This window comes from Pristiophorus japonicus, chromosome 11 (assembly GCF_044704955.1).
Source record: "Pristiophorus japonicus isolate sPriJap1 chromosome 11, sPriJap1.hap1, whole genome shotgun sequence".
Classification (NCBI taxonomy): Eukaryota; Metazoa; Chordata; class Chondrichthyes; family Pristiophoridae; genus Pristiophorus; species Pristiophorus japonicus.
The window spans coordinates 37,089,444-37,102,823 of record NC_091987.1 but is presented as its reverse complement, the minus strand read 5'-3'; the positions used below and the strand labels follow the sequence as shown (position 1 = coordinate 37,102,823).

At 42.6% G+C, this 13,380-nt stretch overlaps 1 protein-coding gene across 12 annotated transcripts in view; it reads right to left on the bottom strand.

Moving 5' to 3' along the window:
• Positions 1–13,380, bottom strand: part of dmd (dystrophin) — a 2,299,423-nt gene that overhangs the window by 716,194 nt on the left and 1,569,849 nt on the right. For all 12 annotated transcript variants that reach the window (XM_070893344.1, XM_070893337.1, XM_070893339.1 and 9 more), the window contains one exon: positions 11,642–11,817. In XM_070893344.1, coding sequence (XP_070749445.1) covers positions 11,642–11,817 — 176 coding nt within the window. The remainder of the gene's footprint in view (positions 1–11,641; positions 11,818–13,380) is intronic.

The following is a 13,380-nucleotide window of genomic DNA, read 5'->3' as shown; positions in this document are numbered from 1 at the left end:
CCAGGATGCCCACCAGGCCACCAAATATTGAGCCCATTTGTTACCAGCCACCTGAGGCATTGATGTTAATGACGTCCGGCCCTCAAAATAGACCAGACCTCCCATTTGTTCCGAGCCAGCCCAGGAACTAAGCCCACCTGAGATACCCGAGCATGGAGGCAGCACCATTTCCTTTGCTGCACCACACCTCTGGTACTAATATATATGTATTATGCAGCACTAATGTCAACTCGTCAATTCAAGAAAGAAACAATGCTGTAAAATCCATGAAATACTTGTATAGTAGATCAAAATAAGTGTAATAATAAAAACAAATTTTAAAGAGGTTTCCGATATTTCTAGCTGTGAAGAAAATGCCTCCTTGGTTTCCGACTGGTTATTATCTAATACTGGTAGCTGCAGTAAATTGTAATAACCCTTTGCCCTGAAACATCTTTGTATTTTCTTTTCAGAACCAAGAATATGTTTTGAAATTTCAACACCATACTCGAGTAATACTGCAAGTCACAAACAATAAAATGTTTCAAAAAACCTATCAGTAGTATTCTTATATGTGCTAGATACCCATCATTCCACTTAATCGCATTTCTCGTCCTTTCATTTCCAGCAGCGTTATTGAATGGCCCAGTTACAGCTGGATCTTGTCAAAAATATCCTAGCGGCACGTCAGCACACAAATGTCACATCAGTCTCATACTCATAGCATTGAGGTATGACTCAATGTGATCACACTAAAGATAGCAAGATGTGTCGGGAACTGAAGGGATAGAGAAATATAGTTCACATTCAAAGATTTATGCATTCATTGGATCTTGGCACACATCCTATGCAGACTGCTGATCTTTATTCATAGAAACATAGAAAATAGGTGCAGAAGTAGGCCATTCGGCCCTTCGAGCCTGCACTACCATTCAATAAGATCATGGCTGATCATTCATCTCAGTACCCCTTTCCTGCTTTCTCTCCATACCCCTTGATCCCTTTAGCCGTAAGGGCCATATCTTACTCCCTCTTGAATATATCCAATGAACTGGCATCAACAACTGACTGCGGTAGAGAATTCCACAGGTTCACCACTCTCTGGGTGAAGAAGTTTCTCCTCATCTCAGTCCTAAATGGCTTACCCCTTATCCTAAGACTGCGTCCCCTGGTTCTGGACTTCCCCAACATCAGGAACATTCTTCCCGCATCTAACCTGTCCAGTCCGGTCAGAATTTTATATGTTTCTATGAGATCCCCTCTCATCCTTCTAAACTCCAGTGAGTACAGGCCCAGCCAATCCAGTCTCTCCTCATATGTCAGTCCTGCCATTCCTGGAATTAGTCTGGTGAACCTTCGCGGCACTCCCTCAATAGCAAGAACGTCCTTCCTCAGATTAGGAGACCAAAACTGAACACAATTGTCCAGATGGGTATCTGTACAACTGCAATAAGAGCCCCCTGTTCCTATACTCAAATCCCCTGGCTATGAAGGCCAACATATCATTTGCCTTCTTCACTGCCGCTGTACCTACATGCCAACTTTCAATGACTGATTAACCATGACACCCAGGTCTCATTGCACCTCCTCTTTTCCTAATCTGCCACCATTCAGATAATATTTTGCCTTCGTGTTTTTGCCACCAAAGTGGATAACCTCACATTTATCCATATTATACTGCATCTGCCATGCATATGCCCACTCACCTAACCTGTCCAAGTCACCCTGCAGCCTTTTGCATCCTCCTCACAGCTCACACCGCCACCCAGCTTAGTGTCATCTGCAAACTTGGAGATGTTACACTCAATTCCTTCATCTAAATCATTGATGTATATTGTAAATAGTTGGGGTCCCAGCACTGAGCCCTGTGGCACCCCACTAGTCACTGCCTGCCATTCTGAAAAGGACCCGTTTATCCTGACTCTCTGCTTCCTGTCTGCCAACCAGTTATCTATGCACGTCAGTACATTACCCCCAGTACCATGTGCTTTAATTTTGCACATCAATCTCTTGTGTGGGACCTTGTCAAAAAGCTTTTTGAAAGTCCAAATGCACCACATCCACTGGTTCTCCCTTGTCCACTCTATTAGGTACGTCCTCAAAAAATTCTAGAAGATTTGTCAAGCATGATTTCCCTTTCATAAATCCATGCTGACTTGGACCGATCCTGTCACTGCTTTCCAAATGCGCGCTATTTCATCTTTAATAACTGATTCCAACATTTTCCCCACTACTGATGTCAGGCTAACTGGTCTATAATTACCCGTTTTCTCTTTCCCTCCTTTTTTAAAAAGTGGTGTTACATTAGCTACCCTCCAGTCCATAGGAACTGATCCAGAGTCAATAGACTGTTGGAAAATGATCACCAATGCATCTATAATTTCTAGGGCCACTTCCTTGAGTACTCTGGGATGCAGACTATCAGGCCCCGAGGATTTATTGGCCTTCAATCCCATCAATTTCACTAACACAATTTCCCGACTAATAAGGATTTCATTCAGTTCCTCCTTCTCACTAGACCCTCGGTCCCCTAGTATTTCCGGAAGGCTATTTGTGTCTTCCTTCGTGAAGACAGAACCAAAGTATTTGTTCAACTGGTCTGCCATTTCTTTGTTCCCCATTATAAATTCACCTGAATCTGACTGCAAGGGACCTACGTTTGTCTTCACATATCTATAGAAGCTTTTGCAGTCAGTTTTATGTTCCCAGCAAGCTTCCTCTCATGCTCTATTTTCCCCTCCGAATTAAACCCTTTGTCCTCCTCTGCTGAATTCTAAATTTCTCCCAGTCCTCGGGTTTGCTGCTTTTTCTGACCAATTTATATGCCTCTTCCTTGGATTTAACACTATCCTTAATTTCCCTTGTTAGCCACGGTTGAGCCACCTTCCCCATTTTATTTTTATTCCAGACAGGGATGTACAATTGTTGAAGTTCATCCATGTGATCTTTAAATGTTTGCCATTGCCTATCCACCGTCAACCATTTAAGTATAATTTGCCAGTCTATCCTAGCCAATTCACGTCTCATACCATCGAAGTTACCTTTCCTTTTCAGGGCCCTCGTCTCTGAATTAACACTGTCACTCGCCATCTTAATAAAGAATTCTACCATATTATGGTCACTCTTCCCCAAGGAGCCTCGCACAACAAGATTGCTAATTAGTCCTTGCTCATTACACATCACCCAATCTAGGATGGCCAGCCCTCTAGTTGGTTCCTCGACATATTGGTCTGGAAAACCATCCCTAATACACGCCAGGAAATCCTCCTCCACCGTATTACTACCAGTTTGGTTTGCCCATCTATATGTAGATTAAAGTCGCCCATGATAACTGCTATACCTTTATTGCACACATCCCTAATTTCTTGTTTGATGCTGTCCCCATCTTCATTACTACTGTTTGGTGGTCTGTACACAACTCCCACTAGCGTTTTCTGCCCTTTGGTATTCTGCAGCTCCATCCACACCATCCCAGCTAATGTCCTTCCTTACTATTGTGTTAATTTCCTCTTTAACCAGCTACCCCACCTTCTTTTCCTTTCTGTCTATCCTTCCTGAATGTTGAATACCCCTGGATGTTGAGTTCCCAGCCTTGGTCATTCTGAAGCCATGTCTCCCTGATGCCAATTATATCATATTCGTTAATTGCTGTCTGCACAGTTAATTCGTCCACCTTATTACGAATACTCCGCGCATTAAGGCACAGAGCCTTCAGGCTTGTCTTATTAACACACTTTGCCCCTTTAGAATTTTCCTGTAATGTGGCCTTTTTTGATTTTTCCTTGGGTTTCTCTGCCCTCCACTTTTACTTTTCTTCTTTCTATCTTTTGCTTCTGCCCCCATTCTACTTTTATTCGTGTGCCATATTCAGTAGCATCCAAGATAGTAACAGATAGCTTCTGGTCAGTGCCCTGGACAGAGGAAGTATGGGCACGTAACACTGAAATAAGCTAAAATCAGAGCAATGTGCTGCCAAGTTTTCGAAAGTAACAATCGTACTTGGTTTTCGGTTTTGAAGCAAAAGCAGAATTTGGTTCAGCTACTGGTATTGATCAAAATTGCTGAGGAATTTCTCAATCTGTTGAATGATTTTATCTCAAACCAACCAGAAAATTCCCCATACAGGAGATGGTGCCTTTTTAAATTATATTCCACAAATTGGAAGACAAATTACCAGTAAGCAGAGGGGAGGAGAGTCCAATAAAAATCAACTCATCGCTCTATTAAAATAAATCATTAAAACTTCAAGGGCACTACAGATTGCAAAAGTATGCGTTACAGATTTTCCCTGGCAATCAATGTGGTGCCTTTTCGGCAGAGTTTCTGGAGCAGGCTGCTCCGAGCATTATCAGGTGCTGATCTATTTATTGTGATAATATCACTCTTTAAATTAAACTCAACAGAAGCGTACATGGTGAGAAAGTGCTGGTGCACTCCTGGAAGTTTTAAAACTACAATAAATACACTGTGACAGCAGGTTATGATAACGCAATTACAACTTATTCACTTTTCAAATTGCAATTATTATTTGTACAGTTCAGTGCAAAGCAAAGACAGTTTCACTTGTTGAAAATTGTTGAAGATGGCCTGCTGAGATTGTAAAGCAAACTTCGGTCCAATCACAGCATACCAGTTAGCGCCCACTGCAACTGGATTGTCATTTGCTACCGTCTATATTGACTCTGCAATGCTATACTAATGACAGCTGGCATCTTACAAAGATTGCTATGCAGTTGATAACAATGCAAAAACATAAGAATGAAGGGATGAAAAAAGACCATTTACCTGCTGAGACCACCTTCAGCTCTTCCTGCCTTTCTTCTAAGTGTATATGTGTTTACTCTTTATTGAAAGAAAAATATGATTTTTTTGGATGCTGCAACCCCATTCGATTTGCTTGGCAGCAGACTGTTCCATCAAGTTGCTAATTCTACAAATGTTGTTATATTTAGCCCAGAATCTCCTTAGCTCCTAATCATATCCATCAGTTCTTCTCCTGGTTTAACATAAAAGACTATTCCCATTTACCAACCAATCCTGATGATTTAAAAAAATTAGATCATGACCCACTGTATCCAAGCTTCAAGAACCGATTTAACTCATTTTATCCACTCTTCATGGATCATTATGTTAATATCCAATGTGATCATTGTCTTTTGTACCTTTCCTTGTGGTTTTATAACTTGGTCCAAGACTCTAAGTGCGATCTCTCTAATACTTAACGTCGTAATAGCATTACCTACCTGGACTTATACTCAATGGGTCTGATTTTTTTATACTTTAACATTCTAATTGTTTTAGTAGTCCTTGGCTTACAATGTGACCACAGATTCAGAATCTTAACTAGCAATGAATGATTTAAACTTGCAAACAAAGCAAGAAGTCCTTACATATTTTATATTGAGCAGAAATGGAAAGTAATATATTAAATGAGACACTTCAGGAGAAACCTACAGTGTGAAAACTGGCACAACAATTGCCTCCAAGATTGCTTAGCTCTGCAGAATCTGATATGCCCCACATGTCTGATACAAATAAGTGCAACCATTCCTGCTGTTAGTGTTCCTATAAAAAAGCAATTGGACTCGGCAGGTGAAAGAAGAGATGAAAATTAGCCAGCAATCCTCCTCAAACAACCTGAAAGAAATATGCTAATGCATAATGCATTGTTGCTCTAAATATTTGATGGTGGTTTACAAACAAGAACTTACAGACAATATTGTAAGGGGAGAATATGAAAACCCGAAAAGAAAAATAAATTGAGCATATTCCACCTTCTCACCAAATTTAATGGCTTGCAGTAAAAAAAATACTTTACATATAAATGATATGAATATTGTTAAATTAAGCAATAAAGAAGAAATATGCATTGTTAATGAATGACGCACGCATGTATTAGTCTGATCCAAATGGTGCCAAAGGACTTTGATTTCTTGAACACATGCCGAATATTTGTCCTCGAAGTTTCTAATCAACACCAAAGCCAAATATTTCATTCATTTGACAAGGGTGCTTTCGCTGTTCTTGTAATTCTGTCCCTTGTCAAAGTTGATACATTTTCCATCAAAAGTCTCTAGATAAGGAATTTTATCATTTAGTACACAACGAGTGTCAATTACAACTCATAGGGAGAAAAATTGATTATCGTCCGGTTTGAGGCGGTAACACCACGGGCGCCGGGCAATGTTTACCGCCTCCAACCAGGATATTGATTTTTAGTGCTCCAAGAGGGGAGTGGAGCGCTAAGTGAAGCATTCCACACTCCTCTTTGGACGCTAAAGTTCAATTGCAGGTCGCTTGCGCAGGAGCGCTAATGAAGTGGTGGCACTAGGAAACTGGCATCCTAGTGCCTAAAAAGTGGAGGTCAGCTGGACCACCTGAAGATTCAAAATAAATGTACGGGAGGTGATTTGAACATTTTTAAACATCGGACAAAATTAAGCGAAGCTAAATAAAGTGTATGTAAATGGCAAAAACCTCACCTTCTAACCACTCACCTGATGATCATAGCAGTGCATTTGGAAAGAGGTGACATGATAGGTCCAAGTCAGCATGGATTTGTGAAAGGGAAATCATGCTTGACAAATCTTCTGGAATTTTTTGAGGATGTTACCAGTAGAGTGGATAAGGGAGAACCAGTTGATGTGGTATATTTGGACTTTCAGAAGGCGTTCGACAAGGTCCCACACAAGAGATTGATGTGCAAAGTTAGAGCACATGGGATTGGGGGTAGTGTACTGACATGGATTGAGAACTGGTTGTCAGACAGGAAGCAAAGAGTAGGAGTAAATGGGTACTTTTCAGAATGGCAGGCAGTGACTAGTGGGGTATCGCAAGGTTCTGTGCTGGGGCCCCAGCTGTTTACACTGTACATTAATGATTTAGATGAGGGGATTAAATGTAGTATCTCCAAATTTGCGGATGACACTAAGTTGGGTGGCAGTGTGAGCTGCGAGGAGGATGCTGTGAGGCTGCAGAGCGACTTGGATAGGTTAGGTGAGTGGGCAAATGCATGGCAGATGAAGTATAATGTGGATAAATGTGAGGTTATCCACTTTGGTGGTAAAAACAGAGAGACAGACTATTATCTGAATGGTGACAGATTAGGAAAAGGGGAGGTGCAAAGAGACCTGGGTGTCATGGTACATCAGTCATTGAAGGTTGGCATGCAGGTGCAGCAGGCGGTTAAGAAAGCAAATGGCATGTTGGCATTCATAGCAAGGGGATTTGAGTACAGGGGCAGGGAGGTGTTGCTACAGTTGTACAGGGCCTTGGTGAGGCCACACCTGGAGTATTGTGTACAGTTTTGGTCTCCTAACCTGAGGAAGGACATTCTTGCTATTGAGGGAGTGCAGCGAAGGTTCACCAGACTGATTCCCGGGATGGCGGGACTGACCTATCAAGAAAGACTGGATCAACTGGGCTTGTATTCACTGGAGTTCAGAAGAATGAGAGGGGACCTCATAGAAACATATAAAATTCTGACGGGGTTAGACAGGTTAGATGCAGGAAGAATGTTCCCAATGTTGGGGAAGTCCAGAACCAGGGGTCACAGTCTAAGGATAAGGGGTAAGCCATTTAGGACCGAGATGCGGAGGAACTTCTTCACCCAGAGAGTGGTGAACCTGTGGAATTCTCTACCACAGAAAGTTGTTGAGGCCAATTCACTAAATATATTCAAAAAGGAGTTAGATGAGGTCCTTACTGCTAGGGGGATCAAGGGGTATGGCGAGAAAGCAGGAATGGGGTACTGAAGTTGAATGTTCAGCCATGAACTCATTGAATGGCGGTGCAGGCTAGAAGGGCCGAATGGCCTACTCCTGCACCTATTTTCTATGTCTATGTTTCTATGATCCGTTTCAGTATTGCCCGGAGAGCTTCCGGGATGCCTGCTTTCTCTGGTGCGATTAGCACCAGGCGCTAAGGCAGGCGAACCCAGAAGTTCCCAACTGCGGCACTATCGGGGCGTTGCACGCGCATTGCGTCACCAAGTAGATGGCGCTAGAGTGCGCAGCTCTAACTGTTAGTGCCGCCAGTAAACCTCCAATCAAGTTCTCGGGAGGCACTGACAGCGCTCTGGCGGTAAGCGTTTAGCGTCCCATTAGTGCCCCTCTCAGGCACCAACAGGTGGTGCTGCTCCATTCAATTTTTTGCCCATAGACTTTTGCCAATTAATTGTCATCATATTGGCAGATATCAATAAAGAGTGCCATGTTTAGCATTGTAGCTTTAAAACACACAGAAGGCCTGATTTTAACTCGGCTCACATTTGGGGCAATCGGGCTGTGGGGGAGTAGAAAACATCAGAACAGAAGAACATAAGACACAGGAGCAGGAGTAGGCCATATGGCCCCTCGAGCCTGCTCCACCATTTAATACGATCATGGCTGATCCGATCATGGACTCAGGTCCACTTCCCTGCACACTCCTCATAACCCCCTTATTCCTCTATCTATTAAGAAACTGTCTATTTCTGTCTTAAATGTATTCAATGTCCCAGCCTCCACAGCTCTCTGAGGCAGCGAATTGGACAGATTTACAACCCTCTGAGAACAAATTCCTCCTCATCTCAGTTTTAAGTGGGTGGCTCCTATTCTAAGATCATGCCCCCTAGTTTTAGTCTCCCCTATCAGTGGAAACATACTCTCTGCATCCACCTCATCAAGCCCCCTCATAATTTTATACGTTTCGATAAGATCACCTCCCATTCTTCTGAATTCCAATGAGTAGAGGCCCAACCTACTCAATCTTTCCTCATAAGTCAACCCCCTCATCTCTGGAATCAATATAATGCACCTTCTCTGAACTGCCTCCAAAGTAAGTATATATTTTCTTAAATATGGAAATCAAAACTGTATGCAGTATTCCAGATGTGGCCTCACCAATACCCTATATAACTGTAGCAAGACTTCCCTGCTTTTATATTCCATACCCTTTGCAATAAAGGCCAAGAATCCATTGGCCTTCCTGATCACTTGCTATACCTGCATACTAACCTTTTGTGTTTCTTGCACCAGGACCCCCTGTACTGCAGCACTTTGCAAACTTTCTCCATTTAAAAGTAACTTGCTCTTCGATTTTTTCTGCCAAAGTGCATAACCTCACACTTTCCAACATTATACTCCATCTGCCAAATTTTTGCCCACTCATTTGGCCTGTCTATGTCCTTTTGCAGGTCTTTTGTGTCCTCCTCACACGTTGCTTTTCCTCCCACCTTTGTATCATCAGAAAACTTGGCTACGTTACACCCGGTCCCTTCATCCAAGACGTCAATATAGATTGTAAATAGTTGCGGTCCCAGCATTGATCCCTGTGGCACCCCACGAGTTTTTGAATGCCAACCCGAGAATGAACCATTTATTCCGACTCTCAGTTTTCTGTTTGTTAGCCAATCCTCTAACAATGCTAATATATTACCCCCAACCCCGTGAACTTTTATCTTGTGCCGTAACCTTTTATGTGGCACCTTGTCAAATGCCTTCTGGAAGTTGAAATACACCACAGCCACTGGTTCCCCTTTATCCATCCTGTCCGTTACATCCTCAAAGAATTCCAGCAAATTTGTCAAACATAAATCCATGCTGACTCTGCCTGACTGAATTATGTTTTTCCAAATGTCCTGCTACTGCTTCTTTAATAATGGACTCCAACATTTTCCCAACCACAGATGTTAGGCTAACTAGTCTATAGTTTCCTGCTTTTTGTCTACCTCCTATAGGGGTGTTACATTTGCAGTTTTCCAATCTGCTGGGACCTGCCCAGAATCCAGGGCATTTTGGTAAATTACAACCAATGTATCCACTATCCCTGCTGCTATTTCTCTTAAGACCCTACGATGCAAGCCATCAGGTCCAGGGGATTTATCTGCCTTTAGTCCCATTAACCTACTGAGTATCACCTCCTTCGTGATTGTGACCGTGTTACGTTCCTCCTGCCCCCCGCCTATAGCCCCTTGACTATCCACTGTTGGGGTATTTTTAGTGCCCTCGACCATAAAGACTGATACAAATTATTTGTTCAGAGTTTCTGCCATCTCCATGTTCCCCATCACTAATTTCCCTGTTTCGTCCTCTAAGGGACCAACATTTACTTTAGCCACTCTTTTCCTTTTTATATACCTGTAGAAACTCTTGCTATCTGTTTTCATATTTCGTGCTAGCTTACTTTCATTGTCTATCTTTCCTTTCTGAATCATTTTTTTCGTCACCGCAGACAGGTGAGAGTGTGAGGCTTGGGCTATTTTAACTCTCAGGCCTCATGTGCATTTCTCTGGACTTTCTATCGCCCGAAACCAGCAGCAATGATATATGGCGGGAGCAGTAAACTGGGTGGGAGGCCAATGCTTCAGGTTCTCAAGGGAACGATCCACGACAATGTAAGTGAGGACTGGGAGTCCGGACTGATTGCGGCTGGAGATTGGGGGGGTGGGGTGGAGGGGCGGGCAGGGAAAGACTGGGGGAAGAGGAGGTCCTTGTAGGTCTAAGAGAAACTCCTCTTCTCGCCCGACGCTGATTGCTACCAGCTTTTACTGGCGGGTTCGGCGCGGTGCAGGTCTCACAATCCCGGGAGTTAAGATTGTGTTGCGCGCCAATGATGTCTTTAGGCAGGGACACCTGCCACCTGCTGGGGGGGTGGGCTGCCCTCCTAACTCCAGTTTGCACTGAGTTAAAGTTGCGGTGGGTGGGATCGTGACGTGGACATGGCACAAACCCACTGACTGTCATTTTGACGACGCACCCAACAAGTTTGTGCCATTTGGGCCGGGTTAAACTCCAGGCTCATATCTATTTGCAAATCATTAGTTCAGTCTGTGTGCGAAATGGGCTTTACCATCAGTTTCTAAGAAAATGCTTTTCCAGGCTGCTTTAGTTCTAACCTTATATCCAAATATCCCGTACATTGTTGACAATCCAAGAACACAACACAGAAACAGCACAGGTGTTCAATTTGGTCAGCTTGTCCATAAAATAAAAATATAGTTGGTGCAGCATTGAAAACCGGCCACTCAATGCCCCTAACATTAAGCAAATATTATAATTGTGTCCTAAATAATAAGAAGGCTAAAGACATCTAGACGGAGATCAGGTTCACGACAGTGATTTCTTTTGCAGTCACTTTTAAGTGCTCTAAACCACTGTGCTGGGCCATTTCCCTAATAACCTGTACTCACTCATAAGTACATTGAAGCTTTGAATATAATTCCCTGTTAAATAGGTGAATTGTTCTTCATATATCTTATCGGAAAAACTTAATTAAAAATCCACAACAACAAATAATTGAAATGGACCAATAAAGAACCTCAGTTTGCTTATACTAATCGGTGGTGAAATGCTTTTGTTGGGATGCAGTAGGCAGTAATCCCACTAGATCATCAAATAGACAACCGACAGGAATCTCCTTGATTAGCTGCAATGACTTCAGCGGTAGATCGGCTGAAATGCATCTCTCCACCAATGTTCCTCTGAAGTTACAGCAACTGGTCGGGAGAATTCTTGAGGAAATTCTTGGTGATTAGGCTATTTGTGTTTCAAACATGTCGCAAAGACTAGGCTATGTCATCTGTGTTTAAAATAAATACTGCAACATGGATAAAGGAAAGGTTAGTTACTGCATATCAAGAACAGCTCCTCAATGAAATATAGTAGGATAGCCATGAGATTACCTTCTCTTTCTCTCATCCACCTGTCTGCAGATCTCCTGCCAACGTCTGTTCAAGTTGCTGAGCTTCTCCTTGAGGATGCCAGCGTCGGCTGTCGATGACTGTCCAATAATCTCCTCCCCAGTCACATTCAAAGATGTGACAACAGCTTGCTGGCTTCCAATTCCATCCTGTAATTCCTGCAAAACAGCAGCACCAGAGAATTAAATCTCCTGACTATAAAACCAGCACAGATAAGTTCAAAAGGTAATGTTCTGCACACGTAGCAAGAAAATGTTCACCTTCACTGTAAATGGCAGAATTACTCCCAGTACTTCAGAAATACGCAAAAAAAAAGGACTAATAACAGGCAGAAAGCACTTCTTAAAGCTTCTAGCACAGCAGGTTATTCTACACATGAAGTTGAAAAATGTTCTCTTTCTGCGGCTATCCATAAGTATTATCATTTTGCAAAAATACAAAAAGCATTCAGGGAGAGCGGGTGTTGGAATTAGGGATCCCTATTCACCAAATGCCATCAATTTTCATTATCTTCACAGTGCAGTTTGGGAGAAAGGTACTGGAGGAGAACTGTAAGAGCATTCTGTATTCATGTGAAAAAGATGATCGTTATGGATGATCGTTATGTAGTTTACAACTACAGTGTCTCGTGTTGGTTAATAGAAAGCACAAGATATTTTTGACAAATAATTTCTGCCTGCAATACTAAAAGCATTGTTAGCTTAGTTGTAGATAGACTTCTAAACAGTTAAAGTGATTACCCTTTCAAATTTACAAATATAAATATGGTCGTATAGCAAATAACAGCCACTAAAGCCCACTTATAATAGCTGAGACCACACCTCTGATTACCAAAGCTAAGTTATGATAGCAGTTGTCAAGAAGCAAATCATACATTGGATTAACGTTTCACAGGTTTGCACCATCTGCCTCAGTTTTATAACCAGTGCTTAGTTTTTCTACTGATGGGAACAGTTCTCCCAGAATTAACCATTCAGTGCAAATACAGATGGTCTAACACATGCAATCTCTCTCTCTACCACCAGCACATTCCCTCAAATAATAAATAAACCCATGGCCACAATGATAAGTCTCTCAGCCCAGGGGTATGATGTTGGAGTGGGGCTGAGCTCCACTCCAGACTTAAGCAAGTAATCTAGATTTACACTTTAGTACAGCACAGGGGCTCCTGCAGTATCAGAGATGCCGCCCTTCAGAAGAGATCCTAAACCAGGGATCTGTCTGTCTTTTATAGTACTTCAGGTGGATGTTAAAAGTTCTATGATACTATTACAAGAGCAGGGAGTTCTCTGGGTGTCTGGCTATCGTTCCTGCTTGAACCAACACTACCAAAATCATTTGTAGGATCATGCTGCCACAAAATGGCTGCCCTGTTTGTCTACAAAATAGCCCACTGCACTTCTGAGGAATTAACTGTCGGTGAAGCATTTTGTGATGTTTTGGGGAAACATCAATAAGGAGTTATAAAAATACATGTCCTTCTTCCCTGCTGGATTAACCCCACCAGCTAGCTTTTGGCCATATTACCTCCATCATCGGAAACAGACCCAACTGCCTCCTGAACTCACTTATACAGGTTGAACCGCCCTTACCTAGAACTCCCTTATCGGGAACCACCGCTCGTCCAGAACCATTCCCGGCCACCGGGTGGCGCATGCGCAGAACTCCGACATGAACAAATTGAAGTCCTTCTTCGCTGCCGACACCCGCAATTGCTGGCC